Source organism: Scyliorhinus canicula, chromosome 9, assembly GCF_902713615.1.
Source record: "Scyliorhinus canicula chromosome 9, sScyCan1.1, whole genome shotgun sequence".
NCBI classification, from domain to species: domain Eukaryota; kingdom Metazoa; phylum Chordata; class Chondrichthyes; order Carcharhiniformes; family Scyliorhinidae; genus Scyliorhinus; species Scyliorhinus canicula.
The window spans coordinates 79,340,689-79,367,864 of record NC_052154.1 but is presented as its reverse complement, the minus strand read 5'-3'; the positions used below and the strand labels follow the sequence as shown (position 1 = coordinate 79,367,864).

The window sequence follows — 27,176 nt, the reverse complement described above, 5'->3', positions numbered from 1 at the left end:
TCCATTCACTGTCTACCCCCCGGAAATACTTCACATCAAATCAGCATTCTTTAACCTCCTCCCTCTAGTTCAAGCGTCCCTTCTTCTCATCCCACAATGGTGTAATTTCTCTATTTCCCACACTAAGTGTTACTCCTAGCCATTCTGATGTACTACTTATAACTCTGATTTCTCTTTCCCATCTCGCCTCTGCCCTGGTTACATGTGTTTCTTCAATGCCATCTTCACTGTACCCTCTGCATCACTCCCAGCATACTTCTTGCAGATTTCTGCTATCACTACAACTCGCACTGTATACAGTGGCCAAAATCACTTACATTAGCAGTAGCTCTGGGATGGGAGTGTTATGGGGAATACAGGCTTGGTTTGCGCTGAATCATTTTATGTGGATGTGGAGTTGTTCTCTAAAACTTGTCGTCTTTAAATTACTTAAATTTCTTACAGATGGAACTTGCATTCTTCTCTTCCAGAAGCACCGCATGTTGATTTGTTACGGGGACGTGATGAAACATTTTTGTTTCATCATGAGAAATCATCTTTTAAACAATTACCCTAATTTAGCCTTTTAACAGTTGGCAGGGCACTTACTGTCTGACTTCATCCAACTATAAAAAGGGAATTTTTTTTTCAAAGCAGCTGAAAGCTACGATTGATGGGAAACAATCTTCATAAGCAATACATCAGGATGATAATGGGCTTTAATACCAGGTCTTCCCAACAGCTATCCATAGCAAATTGAACAGTTTATAGTTTGCTGCCACTATGAGATAGGGGCTGCAAAATTAAAGCCTCCCCAAAACCCAAGATAAAATACATCTTCAAAATAAAAGCAAAATACTAGATGCTAGAAATATGAAAACAGAAAATGCTGGGAAAACTCAGCAGGTCTGGCAGCATCTGCGGAGAGAAGTAGAGTGATGAGGAGTAATGCAGACTCAAAAAGTTAACTTTCTCTCTTTACAGATGCTGCCAGACAAGCTGAGTATTTCCACCATTTTTCATTTTGTATAAAATGCAACTTTACATGCTGAATCATGTACCCTTTGCCAATCCTTCACACAAACCCCATGTGAAAATTGATACTCAAATACTCCAATGTCAAATATAGAGGAATATAAATATGCACTACTTCCAAAGAGTAACAGACCGTAAAACAAATCACTTTTATGCTTTAAACATATAAAGTACAGCACTCTTGAGAAATTACCATTTCCAAAAGCAAACCTGTTGGACCAAAATCATGATGATACATGTGTTCCAAAAGGCCATTATTATAGAGCAAGAACTTGTGGAGGCAATAAAAGCTGATAAAGTCTGATACAAGCAGCTTTTTGTGTTAAATACATGGCTGAAGGAGGACTTCACAACTCAGAACCACACCTTAAAATACTAAATTATAGTATATCCTCAAGAGATATGGAAAATAAAGAGATCTGTATGATGAAATAGAATAGAGTTTAGCACCTATTGCAGAAAACAAGATGGTCACAGGTTGGAAAGTTATTTCAGAAAAATAAGGAATAACCGGAGGAAGAAATTTGCTTTGCACACTACATGCAATAAAACAGCTTTTAAAGAACTTTAGGTCTACAGGGCTACTATTTTTGAATTCTCATTCACAGAACTGATATTCACAGTGCATGAAGTCTCAAGTTTACTGTTTTTTATTAGGGCCACCATCTCTGCTGTAAATATACTCCTCTCCATGTTTCCAAAATGTTCAGACTCATTGTTCAGCTCAAATCCTGAACATTTTAAAATCCAAACCAAACTTGGGAGCTGTCAAATACAGGAATCAGGAGTTAAGCAGTTTGTTGTCTTTGACAAAGGAACCATAGAATACTTACATTTGCTCAATATCTTTTTATTCTGAATTAACAAAAAAAATTACAGTACTCGTTATAATCCAGACACACTTGTGTACAATGCCAACGACTCCATGTTTTATTGGTTTTGTTAACTTGGGTCTTAGGATGGCAGCTGCCATCAATTGGGTACATCACATCATCGCACCAACCCCACACAAACAAGTCAACCAACTGATACACAGTTAAAATGAAGCACAGTTTCGCTCTACACCATGCACTAGATTGTAGCAAATGGGCTCAGGAAAAAAGAATCCTTCATTTGCTTGACCAATTTGAAAATGAATCTCAATGAAAGGGGGGGGGGGGTGAAAGTCGCCTCACAGTGATTGCATGGGAATTGCAAAGGATAAAAGTTCTGTTACTGGCAAGTGTTTTAATGCAGCCTGTGTTACAAAAGCAGCAAATTTATTTCAATTGAGATCATTGTTAAACAATGTCAGGAACAAAATTTGGAAAATTCAAAACACCATGCAATTAAAAAAAAATTAAATCAACGTGCAAGGATTTTCTTTTAAATATTGCTTAACGGAAACCTTCCCTCACACCCCCCACCCCGCCGGAAAATCTTGTCTGGATCAGGATGTCTAAATCTGTACAGTTCAGTACTTAATTAATTGGACTGTGCACGAGGTCACACAGTGCTTTGTATTAGGTCAAAGTGTTAATGGAACAATTTACCATGTGACTGGCCAACGAATGTACATTTTGAAAACATTCTCATGCTTTTTCTTTTGGCAAGCACTCCAGCCATTTGTACTTCACATTCTTTCCCTGCACACTGTCAAGCATGTTTTCTAGCACCCGTAGTTCTTAAAAAACAAAGTTGCAGTATTTTCATCCCCACGCTATGGCCCATATGCTATATACAAAGTGTAAATTTTTGTGACTATCCCCCTGTCTTCTTTCTACCCATTGGCATGTCTGCAGCTCCTTTGCTACACTGCCATTGTGTCACCTGCTACAGCCCAGGCCACTCTGTACAGCTGCTTGCTTTCTTTTTGTATGGCATTTAATAGATTGTCTCAACAACATCTTTTGGAACAAAGAAACCTAAACTACTCAGTTTTTGTTTTGTGAATGATGTGCCTGCACAGCTCTCTGTATTCTCTCATGGATCCCATACATTTCCAGCAATAGGTTGCAAAAACGTGCACTTTGGTGAGTGTGGCATTTTTGAAGCATCCAGGGAAACACCGTCTGCGAATAAAAACACTGGTCAGCATTAACCCAGGACATGGAACTGTAGCAGAAACATCAAATGATATCTTCTGTACTTAAGTTAATAGTTCCATTCCAATCAACTTAGTCAAACTTTTTAGAACATTGTAATGCATTTGTCTACCTGCTGCTGCTTTACTGTTACAACCTGTAATGGCTTATAATGGCACTCAACATCACTTTGGATAGAGTCCTCCTTTCCACCAAATCTGCCCTGACCATCCGCAGATTGTTGTATAGTTAAGGGTCACAGTGTGGCCGAGACTGGCAGTCTGAGGGCAACTCAAGGCATCAAATAATAACCAGATGGTTCATCTGGGCTATTACCAAAGTTGAGCAGTTATAGGGCACATTTGCCCAAGGACACCAACAGAGATAGAATTTTACAAGAGATCTGAAATTGATTGGAATCTCCTGGAAACAAGACAGTGCGACTTTAAACAGAGGTTGGATTAAATAAAAAGCATAACGTACACAACGGATGGACTGATCGTGAGCAGCTCAGAACCTTGAACTCATTATAGCTTTTCTTTTAAGATATTAACTGCATTTGGCAAATTGGATAAATATTTACAGAAACAAGATGGGAAAAAGGACAACACAAGAAAATCTGGTAATGGAACACATTCTAGGTATTTTATTACAGTACAAAAAAATAATATATAAATATACAAAAACATTGTAATTTCAGAACCCAAAAATCTAGTAAGTTGTCATTCTCTCTGAAACATAAATGGAAATCTAAAATAAATGGATGTAGTAGAGAGTGTTGCCACTGGATTTAGGGTAAGCCATGGTCACCTGTGTAGCTGCAGTCACAAGTTCACATTTCCAGACTGTGATAGCTCCTCTTTTGCCCAATGTCTCCCCTGTAAAACCTGTAACTCATCGTCTTGCAGTCTTAACTGTGCAGACAGCAGCAAGATTCACCGCACAGCTGCAGAAACACCCGGCACATGCGAGTTGTTACTCCGAGCACCATCCGTATGCTCCTTCATTATTGGATCTGAGAGGCAGGAGTGAGAGAAAAAAACAAACCAAAGTAAATGTCAGCTATCCACAGTGAAGCCCCAAACTGCCGACTGCAACCCAAAGCTCAGCAACAGACTCAAAAGATCTGAATTACTGAGACTGCAGTAGGGGATATAATGACATATGGAGTTCTTCTATTGCTGAATTGTTCAGGAGGTAACATTAATAGCAGCTGCAATGAGTTGAGAGGTAATTCATTTAATTTGTATTCAGATGACAACAGGGCCTCTATCAAATTAGTGGTTCGCAAACATTTTTTTTAAGTGGATGAGAACCACCCCACACTGCTTTTCATGGATTAGCAAATATGGAACCTCCATCTAACTATAATACTAATGATGTAAAAGTGCTACATGTAAAGAGCATGAAAATGTTTTTAAGAAACACATTTATTTTGTATCATTCTCAGCGGTGCTCCATGCACGCTTCCCTTCTAGACGACAGCCAACCCATGGATTTCCTCCGGGTGCTCTGGTTTCCTGCCACAGTCCAAACATGTGCAGGTTAGATGGATTGACCATGCTAAATTGCCCCTTAGTATCCTACGGTTAGGTGGCGTTACGGGGATAGGTGGGCATTTGGGCCTCGGTGGAGTGCTCTTTAGGAGGGTCGGTGCAGACTTGATGGGCCGAATGGCCTCTCTTCTGCACTGTAGGAATTCTATTGCACATGATGCCACACTCCGCTCCTGCTTCGTATTTCACATTATTTTGTGGCACCCCCACCTGCCTGGAATATTTATGCAGACACCTGGGGAGGTACCGTGGACCCTGTCTGAAAACCACATGACTAAACCAGTTTGAAATATTCCTTCTCAGATGCACAAATACTGCATTCTCCAAGGTGACAGCACTGGAAAATGCTTGAATAACTGGACATGGGGATATCTGGAAATTGAGGATGAGCTGCACTCTGCACTAGCCACGGCTTAGCTGGTAGCACATTTACCCGAGTTAGAACTTTATGGGTTCATTCCCTGCTCAAACATCGGAGGTTGGATTAATTTTTTTTTTTTTTTAAGGAACACGTACACAATGAATGGAACGGTTCTTGAGCAGCTCAGGACCTTATGGCACATAAATCAAGGCTTTCACTGCAGGGGGTATTGTTGGAGGTGCTGTTTTTCAAATGAACGTGAAGTCAAGGACAACGTGCCCCCTCAAATGGGTGCAAAATAACCTTGGCACTATTTCAAGGAAGAACAGGGGAGTTATCCCTGGTGTCCTAATCATAAATTTCAGAATCTTTCCAATAACTGATGTTAGCCAAATGGCCTAATATCATTTGTTTGGAAAATACTGGAATCATGTCATGATGAAGGAAGTTGAATGTATTTAGAAAAACCTAGTATGATTGGAACAAGGCATCATGATCATAATTTTACTAAAGGGAAATCCTGTTTAACAAATTTATTGGAGTTTTTTTTGAGGATATGACTAGACGGGTAGATAAAAGGAATCCAGCAGATGTGATGTACTTGCATTTCCAAAAGGCATTCAATAAGGTGCTGCAAAAGGTTAATTGGCAAAAAGAAAGGGTCCGTGGAGTTGGGGGTAATTTATTCATATAGATCGAGGTGGAGCTTTTTTAAGGTGACAGGCAGTGAATAGTGGAATATTGCAAGGATCAGTGCTGGGGCCTCAGCTATTACAATCTATATTACTGACCTGAATGAATAAACAATTATGTATTTTAGTTTGCTGATGATACCAAATTAAGTGGAAAGGAAAGCTGTGTGTGTGGTGGTTGGAGGGGGGGGGGGGGGGGGGAGGAGAAGGGAAGAGAGAGCGAGAGAGGGAGAGTGAGAGAGAGAGCAAGAGCGAGAGCGAGAGCGAGAGAAAAGGTTGCACAGGCATATAAACAGATGAAGTGAGTGGGCAATAAGATGGCAGATGGAGCATAATATGGGAGAGTGAGACCTTATTCACTTTACTGTAGGAATTTAAAAATCAGATTTTTCTTTAAAAAGGTGAGAAACATGCAAGTGTTGATGCTCAAGGCGACTTGGTGGTGCCTGTACAAATAAGTTAGCATGCAGGTGCAACAGGCAATTATGAAGGCCTTTGTTTTAAGGGGAGTGGAGTACAAGAATAAAGTCTTGCTACAATTGTACAGGGTTTAGTGAGACCACATCTGGAGTACGGTGTGCAGTTTTGGTCTCCATAGTTAAGACAGGATGTACTTGCATTGGAGGTGATATAGCAAAGGTTCACTAAATTGGTCCCTGGTATGAGGGGCCTGTCCTATGATGAGACACATCAATTGGGCTAATATTTTCTGACGTTTAGAAGAGTGAGAGGCAATTACATTGAAACCTACAAAATTCTGAGGTGGCTTAATAAAGTGGACCAGGGGTTGGATTGTATCCACTGGTTTGGGAATCTAAAATACGGGGGCACAATCTGAGGATAAGGGGCGGATCATTTAGGACTGAAATTAGAAATTTCTTCATTCAATGGATTGTGTATCTTTGGAATTCTCTATCCTGGAAGGTTATGGAAGCTCAATCATTGAAAACATTTCAGGCTCAAACGATAAGATTTATGGTCTTTTAGAGAATTAAGGGATATGGGGAGCAGGAAAGTGGACGTGGAATTAGGCTAGCAAGTTCCTGAACAGAGGGAGAATTTTTGTAAAGTTGTGGTGGGTCAATATTCTCTCTCATACTTACAGAAGTATGGATGCTCCATTGCTTCCTTAGCTGTAAGTCTCTGCTGATGATCATAGCGAAGTAGTTTGTCCAACAAATCCAAGGCCTCTGGGCTGACAAGGTGCCGATTCTCACTGTGAATGAACTGCTCCCAGCGCTTCCGAGAATGTCTGAGAAATAGTGGGTACTTTATTAGAAAACTGAACATCCCCAGTTGATGTTAGCGAATACATCAGCAGTAAATATATCCCAAGAAAATCAACACATGCTCCTCCCACATACTGAATTCATAACATGCATAGTTCTTGATTAAATCAAGAAAATACATCAATCCCACTCAAAATATATTCTTCTTGGCTATGTTGATCTGAAATAGTAAGTATCTATCAAGTAGGAATTGCTTCTGCTTGACAAAGTACTGCGTCCCTTGAGGATCACCTTAATTTCTACCAAGTCAAACCTTCCTCCACCCCACAAGTTTGCAGAAGCCACACATACAGTTGCTGGTGGCTATAAACCATCATCTGGTCAATACACTAAGCTCTTCTACCCTGTTGACAATAGAGATATGTTTCTGAAATTAACTTTTCAGTGTTTACCCCATTTCTTTGTAAAACGATATGTGCATTTAAAGATTCAATGAACAAGTGCCTCAGATTAGCAGAAATTATTTTAATACTTCAATAATTCTTCTACTCACTGGCCCAGAGTATCATTAAATCGAGGATCCAGTTCAATGTGATATTTCTTGAGGTAGTCAAACAATTCATCAGTTCCTAAAACCTTGGCAATTCGAACAAGCTGGAAGAAAAATATGAAAATATTAATGTACTGAATGTACAGGACCAATGTAACCCATTGTTAAACTTGAACTTTTCAATACTTGAGAGCACACAAATGTTATATCAACTACAAGATATTTGTACAATGTTCATCATTAGCTTGAGAAAAGATTTAGTTATTGACTTCTTAAAAAAAATAACTTAACTATCTGACTTGCATACAACTGCCATCAGCCAGAGTTGGTCGCCTTGATACAGAAACCAAAGGATTAGGATGGTCAATCAACCGTTCTGAGAACTGAATTTTAAAAATGATTAACCTTATCTGGACTATTACAAATCACTTCCTCCCTGACTTAGTAGCAAGGAAATTATCACATTCAAAGACAGGAACTGCCTGACAAGACAAACACTGATCGAGAAAAAAAAAATCCTTTGAACTCTTGCATAATGAAATCTTAAAATCACCTATTACTAATTACGTTAATGTTGAGGAAGAGACCAAAGGTTGCTGGAAATGAGCCAACATTTCTTCCTAGGGCTTCTCCCCATCTCCCTGCAAGATTCTCCATAACCAACAACAAAAACATAACCAACTGCGAAAAGACTTAGTTGCTCAAATGTCAAGATTTTCAAGTATTTAAATTCCACTCTGGAAGATCAGTAGCTGCATAACTTGAATCTGATTATAAATCGGTCAATTTTGAATTAATTTTGGGCAGCACAGTGGCAGTACTGCAGCCTCACGCCGCCAAGGCCCCAGGTACGATCCCGGCTCCGGGTCACTGTCCATGTGGAGTTTGCACATTCTCCCCGTGTTTGCATGGGTTTTGCTCCCACAACCCAAAAAGATGTGATTAGGTGGATTGGCCACGCTAAATTGCCCTTTAATTGGAAAAAATGAAATTGGTACTCCAAATTTTTTTTTTTAAGTTTTGAATTAATTTCATAACACAATATTCATAGCCCTAACATGTTCATAACATCTGGCCCTACAGAGATAAAGACTGTGCCCAAATCCTTGGAACAGCTATTGTATTTAACATGTAGTTTGTTAGACTGAGGAAAATTTATCAGGTTTATTTGCTCAGTGCAATCATAGACAAAGAACAAAGAAAAGTACAGCACAGGAACAGGCCCTTTGGCCCTCCAAGCTGGTGCAGATCATGATGCCCCAACTAAAAAAAAAAACCTTCTGCCTTGCTAGGTCCATGTCCGTCCATTTCCTCCCTCTTCATGTACCCATCTAGATGCCTCTTACATTTTGCTAATGTGCCTGCTTCCACCACATCCTCTGGCAGCACGTTCCAGGCACCACCACTCTCCGCATGAAGATCTCTCCGCACATCTCCCTTAAACTTATCCCCTCTCACCTTGAACCTGTGCCCCCTTGTGATTGACACTTCCACCCTTGGAAAAGCCTCTGACTATCCACCCTATCTATGCCTCGCATAATTTTGTAGACCTCTATTAGGTCTCCCCTCAGCCACCGTCTTTCCAGAGAAAACAATCCCGTTTACTCAACCTCTCCTCATAGCCAACACCCTGGTGAACCTTCTTTCCACACCCTTGTGATAATGTGGTGACCACAACTTCACGTAATACTCCAAATGCAGCCTAAGATTTTATATAGCTGCAACATGATTTCCCAACTCAATGTACTCAACACCCTGGCTGATGGAGGTAAGCATGCCATATGCCATCTTAACTGCCTTGGCCACCTACGTTGCCACTTTTAGGGAACTGCAGGCCCAGAGTGTATGTTAATGTTCCCAAGGGTTCTGCCATTTACAGTATAATTCATATCTAGATTTGATCCTCCAAAATGCATCACCGTGCATTTGTCATAATTAAACATCATCTGCCATTTCTGTGCCCAAGTCTCCAATCTATCCATATCCGGTTGTGTCCTCTGACAATCCTTGGCACATTCAGCAACTGTCAATTTTCGTGTCATCTGCAAACTTACTAATCAGACCACCCACATTTTCCTCAAGATCATTTATATATACTACTAACAACAGAGGTCCCAGCACTGATCCCTGTGGAACACCACTGGCTACAGATCTCTATTTTGAAAACACCCTTCCACCACTACTCTGTCTTCTATAACCAAGCCAGTTCTGTATCCATCTAGCCAGCCCACCCCGAATCCCATGTGATTTAGTTTTTGCACCAATGCAGAGGATCATGTGAAGCAACCAAAGAAAGATCAAATATTGTACTGTTGGCAAAACTCTTGAACCAGTATGTAGTGTAAAGCAGTTCTGGAAAATGAGACAAGCATTTCATTGTAGATTCCCGGCTTGGGTCACTGTGTGGAGTCTGCACGTCCTTCGTGTCTGCGTGGGTTTCCTCCCACAGTGCAAAGATGTGGTCAGATGGGTTGGCCATGATAAATTGCGCTTGGTGTCCAAAAAGGTTTACAACACCGGGTTAAAGTCCAACATGTTTGTTTCAAACACTAGCTTTCGGAGCACTGCTCCTTCCTCAGGTGAATGAAGAGGTCTCTTCATTCACCTGAGGAAGGAGCAGTGCTCCGAAAGCTAGTGTTTGAAACAAACATGTTGGACTTTAACCCGGTGTTGCAAGACTTCTTACTGTGCTCACCCCAGTCCAACGCCGGCACCTCCACAACATCCAAAAAGTTTAGTGGGGGTTACTGGGATAGGGTGGAGGCGTGGGCTTAAGTAGGGCGCGCTTAACAAGGGACGATGCAGACTCGATGGGCCGAATGGTCTCCTTCTGCACTGTAAATTCTATGATTCTAGCTTGAGCTTTGGAAGTGTGATGAAAAAGCAGATCTCTTCTGACACGGACATTCAGGCAATCTGCTCAAGAGCACCCTTACAGTGGGAGATCATGTATATATGTGCAATCCATGACAATCCACCACAATAAAATTGCTTTATCGGAATCTGGCTTGTACATGAACTAAATTCTTAACAAGTGAGCAGTCAGATGTCACTTCCCTATTCTGCATTTAAAATAAAAGAGAAACAATATGTACACATTGGTGAATTGAATGTAGAAATCAAATGAATCAGATAACATCTGTGATGCCACTCTCATGACACATCCCTCCAAAATTCAAGTATTCCAACTTTCAGGATTGGCTCCAGTTGGTCATCTTAATGCTGTTCAATTTGGTTAAATCAAGAAACAGTTTCACCTCGGATGGCTCAGTGATGTAGTGGTTTGCACTGCTGCCTCACGGCGCCGAGGATCCGGGTTTGATCCCAACCCCGAGTCACTGTCCACTTGGTGTTTGCACATTCTCCCTGTGTGTGTGTGGGTCTCACCCCCAAAACCCATAGATGTGCAGGGTAGGTGAACTGGCCATGTTAAATAGCCCCTTAATTGGAAAAAAGAATTTGGGTACTCTAAATTCATTTTAAAAAGTTACAATTTCATCTATATACAATGGAGACTTGAAGGAATCTCCCTCAACAACGAATGGGTTTACCATAAATCTAAGAGGTCTTTTCAAGTCCAAATCTTTAAATTATTTGACTTGAAGATTCAGACAAGGGTTGAACAATGTTTGTAGCTCTATGGATTTTTTGCTACATCATCATTTCCATGGTACTCAATCATGGATGGTCAGTCCACCTTTGGTCAGAGTCTGCAAAAGTTGCAGTTTCTCAATAACAAACTCACACTGCCAAATTCCAAAAAAAAAGTGACCTTTAATTTTTTGTAAATTTCGAGCTCCCAATTATTTTTTTCACAATTAAGGGGCAATTTAGAGTGGCCAATCCACCTACTCTGCCCATCTTTGGGTTGTGGGAATGAAACCCACGCAGACATGCAGAGAACGTACAAACTCCACACAGTGACCCAGGGTCTGGATCAAATCCAGGTACTCAGCACTGTATGCAGCACTGCTAAACACTGCGCCACCCAAAAATGACCTTTCCTTGCATTTACTCTGTCCAGATCCAGAAATGCATTGCTAGAAAAGCAAAATCTAAAAGCGAAGTATTGTCCAATTCAGGTTGTAATTTTCCTTTGCCACATATAGAGGATTCAGCAACTAGAAAATTAACAAGAAATCATTCCTTCAGAAGCTAGTGAAGGATCAAGTCTGAAGGGAGATTAATCAGAGAAGTCTTCAATCCGTTCCGGGCGGCACAGTGGTTAGCGCTGCTGCCTCAAAACACTGAAGACCAGAGTTCGATCCTGGCCCGGGTTACTGTCTGTGGAGTTTCCACATCCTCCCAGTGTCTGCGTGGGTCTCACCCCCACAACCCAAAGATGTGTAGATTAGGTGGATTGGTCATGTTAAATTGTCCCTTAATTGGAAATAATAAAGAATTGGGTACTCTAAATTTACATTTTTTAAAAAGTCTTCAATCCAATTTTTGTATTGTCTGTGATTGGGTGTCTCTTCCGAGCTACTCTAGTTAAACGAAGCATTGAAATGCCCAGAATCCAGAAAAGCTTTCAGCAGTTTTGCAAACGTTTGACTAATCTACTCACTGGTCCAAACATGGCTGGTGCTACATCTAATGAAATCTTGCCCACATGTCAAAGAGCCACACAAGCTCCTGAAGACTAACAGAGTTCAGGAGTCGCACATTGACCACCACCGATCTACACCATTGTCCTACTGATCACCAGAAACAAAGTACCTGCTAATGCCAAGGTTCATGATGCAAGATGGAGTGAGCTTGCCAGTGTGAATCAGAGCCTCATGTTTGCTCCCTGATCATATAGGACAATAAAGTTCACCTCAAATAGCTCATTCTGACAAGCACGCATTATGTTCTGGCAGCTGAGATAAATTTCTCTTATTTAGCACTCCTGTGCTAGTTAGATTTGAAAAAGACTTAAAGCTGCAGGCTAATTGGTGATGACTTGGAAATGCATCAAGAGAAGCACCTCAAAATGCACTAGGGAGGGAGGGCACAGACATCTTTGAATGTTGAAGATATGTAACAAAGAAAGTTTAATTTTAGTATCCTTGAAGATAGTACCAGGAAGGCGGCATATATGCATATCTCTGTCAATGGCAGAACATTTTTGCCTAAACTGATGCACACAAGTTTTTCAAACAACACCGACGTTGTTCCCCTGGCTGAGTCTAGGAATTGGCTGATTTCCACAGAGTGCTGTGAATGATAAAGTGAAAGCTGAGAGTTTAGTGCAAAAGTTTACTAATTCTCATGCAAAGTACATACATGCATCCCCTTATTTAAATTCTTGGAAGATCATCATATGAAGTAATTACGTCTCTGGAACAAAAGTATGGAATTTGGTGGTGACATTTAATTCAATCAGCAAGTTTATATTTGGTAGTTACTATCTTGATATGACCAAGACCAATGATTCAACTAGATGGGCGATCTACTCTTAAGGCCTTAAAAAGGACAGAAAAACTCAGCATGGCATCTGATAACAGTTCTAATTCATTGTTTTAAATGTCAACTGATTTTCAGCCTTCATCTTCTTCCAGCAGTGGCTGCTGGATCATCCAAACTTTACCTGATCATAGTTATCATGTCCATGGAAGAAAGGCTCCTTACGGAATATCATGCTGGCCAACATACAGCCCAAACTCCACATGTCCAAGCTGTAATCATACATCTGAAAAAGAAAAGGAGAAAGCTAAGGGATTGGTGACACTAAAACTTCAGAAGTCATTCAAAACATCTGCATCTGAACACCTAAACAGGTGCCAAGATTTGAACCTATGTTCCGATCCTAAAAAGACTATTTTATCTGCCTTTCCTGCTCTATTTCCTGAATTTGAGGTGGGAAGGGCCAAGAATGGAAGATTTTATCCAGCTGAAATACATGATTATAAATAAGTGAAGGGAAATGATGGAATCTACTTTTAAAAAGTCTTAACAATGCACTTAGAAAATCATAGTATGGTTTAATGAAACTGGAATCATGTTTGACAAACATGAGCATTTTTAAAGGGTAGATAAAGGGAAGCCAGTCGATGAAATATACTTGCATTCCAATAGATATTCAATAAGACATCACAAACAAGATTAAGATGGAAGGTAAGGGCTCGTGGAGTTGGGGGTACTATATTAGAATGGATGATCAGTTAACAGACAGGATTCAGTGAGTATGGATAAACAAGGCATTTTCAAGTTGGCAGGTTGTATTATTGGAGCGTTGCAAGAATCAGTGCTGGAGTTTCAATTATTTACAATAATTATTATTCTAAAGAAAGATATTTAATGACTTAAACGAAGAGACCAAGAATAATGGTTGCTGACAATACAAAGCTAGATGGGAATGTAAGCTGCAAGGAGGACACGGAGGCTGCAACAAAATATAGCAAGGTTAAACGGGTGGCATATGAAGTATAATATGGGGAAGAGGTTATTACTTTGGCAATCAAATTAGAAGAGCAGACTTTTTAAAAATCATGAAACTTATAAATGTGAGCGTACAGAAAACTGGAGTGTAGTCATACAAGGGACAATGTCAGCATGCTGATGTAGCCAGCAATCAGGCAGGCAAATGGCATCTTTAGTCCTTTACTGCAAGGAGACTAGAGAACGTGAAGTAAGGGATCAATAAAGTCTTGCTACAAACGTATAGAGCTTTGGTGACATCACATATAAAAGTACTATTTGCAGTTTTACTCTCCATATTCAAAAGAAAGATACGCTTGTTTCGGACACAGTATAGCGTAGGTTCACTGGATTGGACGCTTGGATGAAGAGGCTGTTGAATGATGAGAGGTTGAGTAAACTGTCTGTACTCTGGGTTATGAGATGAACACATTGAAACATACAAGATTCTGAAGGGGCTTTACCGACGTTGTTCCCCTGGCTGAGTCTAGAAAACAAGGGCCCAGTCTTAGGACAAGGGGGAGATCGTGGAGGGTTGAGGTGAGGAGAAATTACTTCAGTCAGAAGGTTGTGAACCTCTGGATTTCCCAACCTCAAACAAATGTGAATCTGTCATTATTGAAAGAAAAAGAAGACAATCACTTATTGTCACGAGTAGGCTTCAATGAAGTTACTGTGAAAAGCCCCTAGTCGCCACATTCCGGTGCCTGTTCGGGGAGGCTGTTATGGGAGCCGAGATGGACAGATTTTTGATCTCAGAAAATCATGGGATATGGGGAGCGGTGAGGCAAATGAGGCAGAAGATCGGCCATGGTTGTATTGAAAGGTGGAGCAGGCTGCAAGGGCCTTGCGGTCTACTCCTGCTTCTATCTCATATTCTGTTTTCATCGAGAACAAGGATGGCATACAGTGTGAGAGGAACATAAAGGTGTGAAAGGGAGAACCTCAAGTGTGGAACATTACACACTGCCTCCACCCTCCTCTCTCTCCCCACCCACATCCCTTCAGTAAGACATTCCAATCTCTGTTCAGTGTAAATCAGTATAAATCCTGCATTTTGCTTGTACCTGGTAGTCAACCAGCAGCTCAGGACCTTTGAAGTATCTGGAGGCCACTCTAACATTGTATTCTTGCTCAGGATGGTAAAATTCAGCCAGTCCCCAGTCAATCAACCGAAGCTGCAGAATAAATAGGCAAGTCAAATATTAGCTAGTATATTGACACTACATGCCATGTCATAACACAACTTTTAATGCAGTGTATTTTTCCCACTTAATTGTCCCAAGAAATATGAAGACAAATAAATAATTCAGATTTGCCAGATCTGACACGAAGAACCGAGTGAAACAAAACAGTCACTAGATGGAGCTAACAGAATAGAATACTGCAGATGCTGTAAATCTGAAATAAAAACAGAATGCTGGAAATACTCAGCAGGTCGAGCAGTAGGTAGAGAGAAAACAGTCGTCCACCTGATGAAAGGTCATTAACTAGATGGAGCTACCGTGCTTTAAACTGATGCACACATCCATACATTAAGTAGAGGGGGTCATGGTGTAACATATTGGAGAGAGGGAGAGAATCAGAGCACATTTCAGTTAACACCCAACTATCGATCATTCAGCTGCTCCCAAAACACAACACCCTCCCCTGTAAACCCAATCCCTTGGCATTTAGACCTGCACCCAGCTCCATACCTTTCTCTGGGCATGGTCGATCATCACATTATGTGGTTTCACGTCCCTGTGCATGATACCCATACTGTGGCAATAATCCAAGGCCTGTGGGAATAAGAGGATGAAGCAATTGTTTTTTTTTGGTTGTGTATTTTCCTACCTTTATTCCATAATTGGCTTTTCTCCCGTCACTCTGCTACCACAAGGCAACGCGAGAAAGGTGCTCCATGCCGTTAGCAGTTCTAAACACAACAGCCTGGAGTGGATGATGCCAGAACACCCCATCCTTCCCGTTGGAAGAACTGGCTTCCAAATGATCACAGCATCTTAAGGAAATTCTGCATAGGTGCTTTGTTCTGGAGAGTTCTGCAACCTGTCTTTGTATCTCTCGTTTCCCCTTCAGGATAGATTAAAGTGGGCTAGTTGACTTAAATCCAACAGAGCCAAACAGAATAGACCTTCTTCTATTTTATTGTTGTCTTTAGACCAGCATTGCTTTAATGAAAAAGGGCTAATCTCCTTAACATGCCATCAGTAATAGCTCTGATTCAAAACATTTTGTCCAATATGAAAATCATCAGTGCACTTGCTTTCAACAGTGAAAGAAGAATTACTAAAGCCTAGGCGCCGAAGTGTGGCGACTAGGGACTTTTCACAGCAACTTCATTGCAGTGGTTTCTTTGGGGGGGGGGGGGGGGGGGGGGGTTTAAATAAATTTAGAATACCCTATTCATTTTTTCCTAATTAAGAGTTAATTTAGCGTGGCCAATCTACCTACCTTGCATATCTTTGGGTTGTGGGGGCGAAACCCACGCAAACACTGAGAATTTGCAAACTCCACACGGACAGTGACCCAGAGCCGGGATTGAACCTGGGACCTTAGCGCCATGAGGCAGCAGTGTTAACCACTGCATCACCGTGTTGTCCTTTCATTGCAGTGTTAATATAAGCCTACTTGTGACACTAATAAAGATTATTATTAAAGCACCACTTTCTGACGATGGCAGAGGACAGGGAAAAGTCATAGTCACTGTGGCACAGAAGGCAGCCATTTGGCCCATCAAGTCCATGCCAGCTCTGGAGAGCAATCCAGTCAGCCCCATACCCCTGCACTATCCCCAGGCCACCCGATGAAGCACAAATTTATTTATCCAGTTGTGAGGGGCCTCATATTAATTGAATATCAATCACTAGTTGGACGCCAAGTGATTGGTGTGGGAGAAGCCTGGGGCATACAGCAATTCCTTTGTCTGGTGGTGGTGGGAAGGGTACTGATAAGCCAGAGATAACCTAAAAGGGAAGAGCAGAAAGAGGCTAAAAATCTATTACTGCTGTGAACACCATTCAAATAATTATCTAGTAGAATTTCCAACTTCAAACTCACCTTCAAGATTTCATACATGTAGAATCGGATGTCATAATCTGTCAAGATCTGATACAGTTGCTAGACAAAGGGAGAGAAAAAAAGGGGAAGTGATGGTTGGGAGGGTGGGGGAAGGAAATTTAGCATGAGTGAGTAGAAATGTTGCATGTATGTGTGGATCAAGCAGTAATACCAGTGAAATACAATAACCGTGCTGATTAGATCCGCACGCACCTGCGAGCTCACCTTGAAGTCAGTGTTGTCAATATGCTCGAAAACAAGAGCTGGAGTTCTCGACTGTGGAAAGAACAGGATCATTATGTGAGGTACAGCACAAAGCCAACATGTTAGAAATTCCTTAGGAAACTCAATTTCACCAGCGACCACAAATGATCAACACAAAATGCTGCAGTCAACAAGAGACATCCTGTAACTGTGGCCAATGGGAAATCTTGCAAGAGGTTACAAATACATTTGCACAGGAGATGTCATCACTTCTTGATTGCACAAAGTTATATTCTTGTTAAGGCATCGTCCCCTTTCCTTTTTTTGATGGATTGCAAAATGAACCATCTCAGCCAGGAGGTGGTGCACCAAACCTACTTCCAGGTTTCTCTCAATATTGTTCGCATACCTACTGTGACATAACGACAACGGCTGCCCAAGATAATTCTTCTCCTCTCTTATAGAGTAGTGTTGAACACTGCTTAACAATGTCATTCTTCACAAATTAGTCTAATCCAGAAATGTGTTTTTCTTTTAGGCATTTATGCACTCAGTGTACACAAAATATGATACTCTGGAACATAGTGGCCTTCAGGAGAGAAGGCAGAAATCATAGATTGTGGGCAAAACAGCAGAGAAGTACACCAGGGACAGGGCTGAGAGTTTGTTCAGTAGTCTATGAAACTTGAACCATAGTTAAATCCCACTACAATGATTCCTGTAGACTCAAAATTCCGATGCCCAAGATGTGGTCCATAGGCTATTTTGATCTGGGTCACAAAAGCTTAGTAACTTAATTTTTCATTCCTCATGAAGGGAGAACATGGAAGAAGATGAGAGGTGCGACAAGAGGGGGGAAATGCATGGTGTACATGTATAGGGGTCTAGTTTAGTGTATGTATGCACATTGCACTTTGGGGATCTATCTTCTTTAAGCTCACACAGCTCACTGCAGAATTATAATCAGCTCCTATTTTCCTGCAGTCACACATTGTTTGCGATCCAGTGGTGCAGATATGTTCAGAGATCTCTGCAAATGCCACATAACTGCCAGGTAGGAGCCATATCATAATGGCCTGGGGACAGTAAGGCTGTCTAGTGGAGGAATGTGGCTTGTGTATGCACATTTCAATCCTGTGTTGAACTTGTGCTCTGCACAACATTTCCCTGAAAACCTGGCAGAGACCATGAACAATCTGTGGTAAAATTATTACTCACAAAACACTAACATAAAGAGGGGTGGAGAACAGCCTTAGAATCAGTGGATAATGGATGTGTGGCGGGGTCAATGGGACCAGGATGCCGGTAGGGTTATTTTTTTAAAAATTCATTTACGGGATGTGGGCGTTGCTGGTTAGGCCAGCATTTATTCCCCATCCCTCATTGCCCTTCAGAAGGAAGTGAGTTACCTTCTTGAACTGCTGCGATCAGTGAGGTATAGGTACACCCACAGTGCTGTTTGGGAGATCCAGGATTTTGACCCAGCAACATTGAAGGAATGGTGATATATTTGCAAGTCAAGGTGGTGAGTGACTTGGAGGGGAACCTCCAAGGTGGTGGGGCTGCCAGGTATCTGCTGCCCTTGTCCTTCTAGATGATTGTAGTCGTGGATTTGGAAGTGCTGCCTAAGGAAGCTTGGCAAGTTCCTGTAATGCATCTTGTAGTTGGTATATACAGCTGCCACTGTTCATCGGCGGCAGAGGAATTGAATGCTTATGGAAGAGGTAGCAATCAAGTGGGCTTCTTTGCCCTGGATGGTGTCGAGTTCATTAGTTGTTGGAGCTGCAGTCACCCAGGCAAGTGGAGGGTATTCCATTACACTCCTGACTTGTGCCTAATGGGCTAAACAGCTGGCTTGTAAAGCAGAACAAGCAGGTTCAATTCCTGTACCAGCCACCCCGAACAGGCACCGGAATGTGGTGACTCGGGGCTTTTCACAGTAACTTCACTTGAAGCCTACTTGTGACAATAAACGATTTTCATTCATTTCATAGATGGTGGACAGTTGGGAGCTCAGGAGTTGAGTTACCCGCCGTAGGATTCCCAGCCTTTGACCTACTCTGGTAGCCACAGTATTAATATGGCTAGTCCAGTTCAGTTTTTGATGAGTGGTGACCCCCAGGATGTTGACTGTGCATGATTCAGAGATAACAATGCCAATGAATGTCAAAGGGCAATGGTGAGCTCCTCTCTTGGAGGAGACAGACATTGCCTCCAGTCTCCACAAGGCCTGTGGGGTGCACGTCTACCAATACTGTCCTGCACAGATGCATCTGCAGCAGGTAGGTTAGTGAGGATAATGTCAAGTATGTTTTTCCCTCTTGTAGGTTTCCTCACCACCTGCTGCAGTCCCAGTCTAGCACCTATCCTTTAGGACCCGCCAAACTCAAGTCTGTGGTGGTACTACCGAGCCACTCTTGGTGATGGACATTGAAGTCCCCCACCCAGAGCATATTCTGTACACTTGCCACACTCAGTGCTTCCTCCCAAGTGGTGTTCAAAATGGAGTACGGATTAATCAGCTGATGGTTGTCAGTATGTGGTAATCAGCAGGTGGTTTCCTTGCCAATGTTTAATCAGAAGCCATGAGACCTAACATAATCGAGAGTTGACGCTGAGGACTCCCAGGGCAACTCCCTCCTGACTGCATACCACTATGCCGCCACCTCTGCTGCTTGCCAGTGAGGCAGGACATACCCAGGAATGAGATAGTGGTGTCGGTGACATTATACGGCCTGATTTTGCGAGTATCAATATGTCAGGCTGTTGCTTGACGTGTCTGTGAGACAGCTCTCCCAACTTTGGCACAAGCCCCCAGTTGCTAGTCAGGGGGACTCTGCAGGGCCTACAGCACTCGGTTTGCAGTTGGCGGTGCCTGGGTCAATGCCAGGTGGTCTGCCTGGTTTCATTCCTGTTTTGTGTTTTTGCGGCAGATGAATGCAACAGAGTGATTTGCTAGGCTATTTAAGAGTCAACCATATTGCTGGAGTCACATGTAACTAGACCAGGTAAGGAAGGCAGATTTCAGTGGCAAAAGGACATTAATGAGTGGTACAGTGGGACAGTGGTTAGCACTGTGCTTCACAGCTCCAGGGTCCCAGGTTCAATTCCCGGCTTGGGTCACTATCTGTGCAGGTTAGGTGGATTGGCCGTGCTAAATTGCCCTTAATATCGAAAAAAGGTTAGATGGGGTTATTGGGTTACGGGGATAAGGTGGATGAGAGGGCTTAAGTGGGTCGGTGAAGACTTGATGGGTCAAATGGCCTCCTTCTCCTATATGCTCTATGTTCCAATGGCCTCCTTCTGCACTGTAAATTCTATGATTAGTGAACCAGGTGGCTTTTTATGACAATCGACAATGGATTCATGGTCATTATTATTAGACTCTTGATTCCAGGTATTGAGTTTAAATTTAAATACCTGCGTTGGTGGGATTCGAACCAAAGTCCCCAGATCATTAGACCTGGGTCTCTGATTACTAGTTCAGCGACAATACCACTTTGCCTCGCCTCCCCAAGTATAACGTTTCCAACTAAAGGATTAAGTTATGGTGTTTTACCACTTCAAAGTGGCTTCACCTCCAGTGAATCACTGAGGTCTCTTTATGCTGCCAAAGTTGCAGCGGATTTAAAGGGTGGAAAAAGGCGGCGCATGTTGGGGTGGGTGAATGGGTGGTTTCTAACGAGGGGGGGGGGGGGGGGTTGTGGTCGGGTTTGGGGTTGGGGCTTGTATTTCCAATGTCCTTTTCGTTTGCCGTTTTGTGGTTGTAAATATTTTAAAATGCCTTCAATAAAATCTCCTTTGCAATAAAGGCCCAAATTATGTTCGCCTTCTTAACTATTCGATGCGGTTGCCTGCTAGCTTTTTGATTCATGTGCAAGAACATCTAGATCCCTCTGTACTTCATTCACCTGCAGTGTCTCTCCATTTAAATAGGAGGAGCCTTTTGGTTCCTCCTACCAAAGTGTATGACCTCACACTTCTGCACATTAAACTCTTTCGTCCAGTCACCCAATCTATCTGGATCCCATTGCAATCTCATACCCCCATCACAACATTCCCTTCTATCTATTTTGGTATCATCGGCAAATTTGGAAACTGTACATTCTATTCCTTCCTCCAGGTCATTAATGCAAATAGTGAACAATTGCAAGAACTGATCCCTGTGGCACTCCCACCAGTTACATTTTTCCACTCTGAGAAGGACACATTTATTCAGTTTTCTATGTGTCAGGCAATTTTCAATCCATGCTAACACACTTCCTCCATTTCCATGGGCTTTTACTTTATGGACCAGCCTATTATTATTTATTATGCAGCACCTTGTCAAATGTCTTTTAGAAATCCAAATACATTACATCTACAGGTTCCCCTCTTATCTACTCTCCCTGTTACATCCTCAAAGAATTCAAGCAAATTTGCCAAACATTATTTACTTATCATTGAATTATGCTGATTAGATTTGATTAGATGTAATTTTCCTACATGGAGCCGTTTCCTCTTTGATTTACTCTAGCACCATGCCAATAATAGATATTAAGCTAACTGGCCTATAGTTCAATGCTTTCTGCATTGGAATTACCATCGCTGAATCCCCACAAACAACATCCTGGGGGTTAACATTGATCAGAACTGAACTGGACAAGCCATATTAATACTGTGGCTACCAAGGCAGGTCAAAGGCAAGGACTATATGGCAAGTAACACCCCCCCAGCCTGTCCACCATCGACAAGGCAAAAGTCAGGAGTGTAATGGAATACACTCCACTTGCCTGGATGAGTGCAGCTCCAACACCATCCAGGACAAAGCAGCCCGCTTGATTGCTCTTCCTTCCACAAACATTCAAACCCTCCACCACCGACTAACAATGGCTGCCGTGTGTACCATCTACAAGATGCACTACAGTAACTCACCAAGATTCCTTAGACATCAGCTTCCAAACCCACAACCACTACCATCTAGAAGGTCAAGAGCAGCAGATACCTGGGAACACCACCACTTAGAGGTTGCCCTCCAAGTCACTTATCACCTTGACTTGGAAATATATCGCCATTCCTTCACTGTCATTTGGGGCAAAAATCCTGGAACACCCTCCCTAAACCTGCCCTGGGCACCACGGTAGCATAGTGGCTAGCACAATTGCTTCACAGCTCCAGGGTGCCAGGTTCGATTCTCGGCATGGGTCATTGTCCGTGTGGAGTCTGCACGTTCTCCCCGTGTGTGCGTGGGTTTCCTCCGGGTGCTCCGGTTTCCTCCCACAGTCCAAAGATGTGCAGGTTAGGTGGATTGGCCATGCTAAATTGCCCGTGGCGTCCAAAATTGCCCTTAGTGTTGGGTGGGGTTACTGGGTGATGGGTATGAGGTGGAGGTGTGGGCTTGGGTAGGGTGCTCTTTCCAAGAGCCAGTGCAGACTCAATGGGCTGAGTGGCCTCCTTCTGCACTGTAAATTCTATGATCTATGAACAGCACAGTGGGTGTACCTACGCCTCAAGGACTGCAGCGGTTCAAGAAGGCAACTCACCACCACCTGAAGAGCAACTAGGGATGGGCAATAATTGCTGGCCTAACCAGCGATGCCCACATCCCATAAATGATTTTTAAAAAATATAACGTTCATATGATCTGTACCTACCTGTTGTTTTCTGTTGACACTCTCAGACTGGTCACGAACCTGCAATCCTACCTTTAACTTTGACTTCCTAATTTGTTAAGCAAATGAAGCCTCACTCCCACTCTTTAATGTAAAGCCCTCTCTAGCTCCCTCGTTATACGGTCCACAATAACACCGGTCCCAGCATGGTTAGGATGTAGGCCCTCTCAACAGAACAGCCCCCACTTCTGATGCCAATGTCACATGAATTGATAACCACTTTTACCACGCCAGTCCTTGAGTCACACATTCATCTCTCTAATTTGATGTACCTTTTGCTGATTGGCTCAGATAATAATCCAAAGATTTATAACCTTCGAGGTTCTATTCTTTAATTTAGTGCCTACCTCCTCAAACTTCCCACACAGAACCTCCTTCTTGGTTCTACCAATGTCACTGGTACCTACATAGACCATACCACTGCATCCTTACCCCTCCCACCGCAAGTTCCTCTCCAGCTCAGGGCTGATGTCCCAAACCCTGGCACCGGGCAGGCAACACCGCCTTTGAGACTTTCGATCCTGGCTATACAGAATGTTAGGGAAATAAAAAGTGATGTCTTGAGGAGTGTACACATTACAGAGGTGGTGGTGCTGGAGGTATTAAAGCGCATCAAGATAGATAAATCCGTGGGACCTGATGTATTCCAGGACATTGTGGGAGGCTAGGGAAGAAATTGCCGGCCCCCTAGTTGAGATATTTGAATCATTGACAGCCACAGGAGAGGTGCCTAAAGGTTGGAGGTTAGCAAATGTTGTGCCCTTGTTTAAGGGCTGTAGGGATAAGCCTGGGAACTACAGACCGGTTAGCCTTACGCCTGTAGTTGGTAAATTGTTAGAAGGTATTCTGAGGGACAAGATCTACAGGCATTTAGAGGGGTAAGGGCTAATTAGGGAAAGTCAGCATGGCTTTGTGAGGGGAAAGTCATGTCTCACTAATTTGATTGAGTTTTTTGAAGAGGTAACCAAGAAGGTAGATGAGGGCAGTGCAGTCAATGTTGTCTTCATGGACTTTGGCAAGGCCTTTGACAAGGAACACATGGTAGGTTGTTGCAAAAGGTTAAATCTCACGGAATCCAGGGAGAGGTAGCCAAGTGGATACAAAATTGGCTTGGCGACCGAAGCCAAAGGGTGGTTGTGCAGGGTGGTTTTTCAAACTGGAGGCCTGTGACTAGCGGTGTGCCTCGGGGATCAGTGCTGGGTCCACTATTATTTGTTATGTATATATTAATGATTTGGATGAGAATGTAAGAGGCATGGTTAGTAAGTTTGCAGATGACACCAAGATTGGTGGCATAGTGGAGAGTGAAGAAAAGGTTATACAAGATTGCAGCAGGATCTTGACTAATTGGGCCAGTGGGCCGGTGAATGGCAGATGGAGTTTAATTTGGAGGTGATGCATTTTGGTTGATCAAATCAGGGCAGGACCTACTCAGTTAATGTTAGGGAGCTGGGGAGAGATACAGAACAAAAAGAGATCTAGGGGTACAGGGTCATAGCTCCTTGAAGGTGGAGTCGCAGGTGGACAGGGTGGTGAAGAAGGCATACAGCATGCTAGGTTTATTGGTCAGAATATTGAATACAGGAGTTGGGACATCTTGTTGAAGTTGTACAAGACAATAGTAAGACCACACGTGTTCAGTGCTGGTCACCCTATTATAGAAAGGATATTGTTAAACTAGAAAGAGTGCATAAGAGATTTATGAGGATGCTACCAGGACCTGATGGTCTGAGCTATAAGGAGAGGCTCAATAGGCTGGGACTGTTTTCCCCTGGCGCGTAGAAGGCTTAGGGGTGATCTTATAGAGGTCTATAAAATAATGAGGGGCATAGATAAGGTAGATAGTCAACATCTTTTCCCAAAGGTAGAGGAGTCTAGAACTAGGGAGCATAGGTTTAAGGGGACAGATACAAAAGAGACCAGAGGGGACATTTCTTCAGAGGGTGGTGAGCATCTGGAACAAAGAGGTAGGAGTAGAGGCAGGTACAATTTTTTCCTTTAAAAAAGTTAGACAGTTATATGGGCAGGGTGAGTATAGAGGGATAAGGGCCAAATGCAGGCAAGTGGGACTAGCTTAGTGATAGAAACTGGGCGGCATGGACAAGCTGGCCTAAAGGGCCTGTTTCCGTGCTGTAAACATCTGACTCTATAATTCTATTCACCAGTCTATACTATCCCCAATTCCGACTGCATTTGTCTCCCCCCTCCCCCCAAATGAAAGGCTCCCTGAACCATGGTGCTGTGATCAGTTTTGCTCATCCTCAAAACAGGGAGCAAGAATCTTGTACCTGTTGGAAAGGGACCACGGGCTGAGGCTACGATCCCTTGGATCCCTCTACCTGCTTCACGTGCAGTCACACCCTCCTGACCATTGACAGAATTTAAGACAGTTAATCTGGGGGTGTAACTGCTACAACATTGCAGGGGGGGGGGGGGGGGGGGGGGGGGGTCCAGCCTAGATTATGTGTTCAAGTGTTGGCATGGCACTTAAATCCACAATTCTTTAACTCAGAAATTTCACCACCAACTGAACAAAGCTGATCAAACTAAGCATGCAATGTTGAATGTGAAAGTCTGAAATTAATTTGGATCAAGCCAGACAGTTACTCACCACAGGGTCCTTTACCACATCTAGCAGCTTGATGATGTTGGGGCCCCCACGGAGGTTCTCTAATATTTTGATTTCCCGCTTTATTTTCTTCTTTTTCACAGGCTGCAAAATTAACATGAAATATACTTCAAAATACTAATTGAACTGAGAGAGTAATAGGTGGGCTTATTCAGGGCAGGATGCTACTCGGAGGATTCTGCTGACATCTTTTGCACAAAGATAAAACCTGTTTGATAGATTACTTTTTTCTACCTCGTTTAGAGATTAAATAAAGTTGATACTCCTCACTCCTGTTTCTCTAGTCCCACTGCCACACCTCATCGCATAAACCTCGGGTTATAAAGATGATCTGCAACCAGGGACATACCAACAGTGCTATTTAGCTAGCTGCCATGTGGTACAGCATAGTGGCCTGGCCCTTCTGCTGAAAAGCTGCAAATAACAGAGTGCAGCATTAACACAAGACCACGGCTGTACAGAAATAATAACAATTTCTTCACACAACAGGTTGAATTATTTGTTCAAAGAAAATCACTATTAGTGAATAAATGGCCAACAAGGATATAAAGAAGCGAGGAGCGTACAAAACTTTAAAAACACTTCCCAATTTAATCTCTGAAAGAGTAACAAGTAGTAAGCCATTTACAGTTTCTCAGGTAAAAGAAATGCTAACAATCCTCAAAAGTAGCACAGAAACAGTAGTGGTTATAAAGGCTAACGTTCTATTTGGCCTTTCATGATGTTTTGTACCCATCACATTGTCGTGATCGGTGTGCATGGACTCCTAAATCGTTTTAGGTTTCCGCTGCTTCTAACATTTGATTATTTAAAGTACACACAAATCTTTCATTTTTTTGGTCCTAAATAGACAGCTTCACGCTTGGTTGTGTTAAAACCCATCTGCCACGGTTAATTTATCAGTGCCTCTTTGTAATCTTATACTCCTATCTCCACCACAGTACTTACTATCTGTCGTCAACAAACTCAATAAATGGCTCTCTATTGCATTATCCAAGTTATTGATAAAAATTCTCGATAGTTGAAGCCCCTGTTCATATCCTTATCATTTACCTCCAATTTGAGTGCATATCCATTATTTCAATCTGGTTTCTACTATCGAACCAATCTCCTAAATTAGGTCAATAGTTTGCCTTCAGTTCCATGAGCTGTAACTTTAGCTAGCTTATCCTTTTGAAACTATCATTGGGGTCAGACTATAGTTGGCACTGACGCACAGCCCCAAGCTGGTCTGCTGTTACTGGAGTCAGATGAGCAATATTTCCAAGATTGCATGGATTAACCAATTCCGTGCAGCTGGTGTGGATCATCTGCTTCATGAATGAATCAGAAGTGTAGCTATTTGGTTTGGTTGTACTGCCAACCTCCTACTCTCTCACAAACACAAATGTTGCAATGTTTGAAGACCAGGCAATAGCATCATCATTCAAAAGAAACCCAAGTGTCATACATCAGTAACATTTAATCATTTTCTGTGGTACTCTCTTAAATGAACACCACGATTTAATGCTGAGGGAACAATGCCAAAGTTAGTCAACATCCTTATCCAAAGCAGGAACTGAGGAAGAGTCAGTTCCTAATGTGTACAGCAGGGTACACAGAATATTTGTATATTGCAATGAGACGACCAGAAAAGACACAAAAAGGTTTGCGTCCGCAGGGCTGCTAACATCCAACTCAGAGCTGTCAACCTTTCCCAACCGAAATCAGTATTCCAGGTACCAAAAATCTGTATTTTGGCAGTAAAATCCATATTTTCATTTCA

General features: G+C 42.4%; 1 protein-coding gene across 1 annotated transcript; it reads right to left on the bottom strand.

Annotated features, from left to right (window-relative positions):
- Window positions 1-1,848: 1,848 nt before the first annotated feature.
- csnk2a2b (casein kinase 2, alpha prime polypeptide b) lies at window positions 1,849-26,491 on the bottom strand (the record flags this gene model as incomplete). Its single annotated transcript, XM_038806002.1, has 10 exons — window positions 1,849-4,092; window positions 6,790-6,938; window positions 7,469-7,569; window positions 13,038-13,139; window positions 14,935-15,045; window positions 15,565-15,648; window positions 16,928-16,987; window positions 17,153-17,203; window positions 25,394-25,495; window positions 26,465-26,491. Coding segments are annotated over 10 exons (867 nt in total), but the record flags the coding sequence as incomplete, so codon positions are not given.
- Window positions 26,492-27,176: the final 685 nt, after the last annotated feature.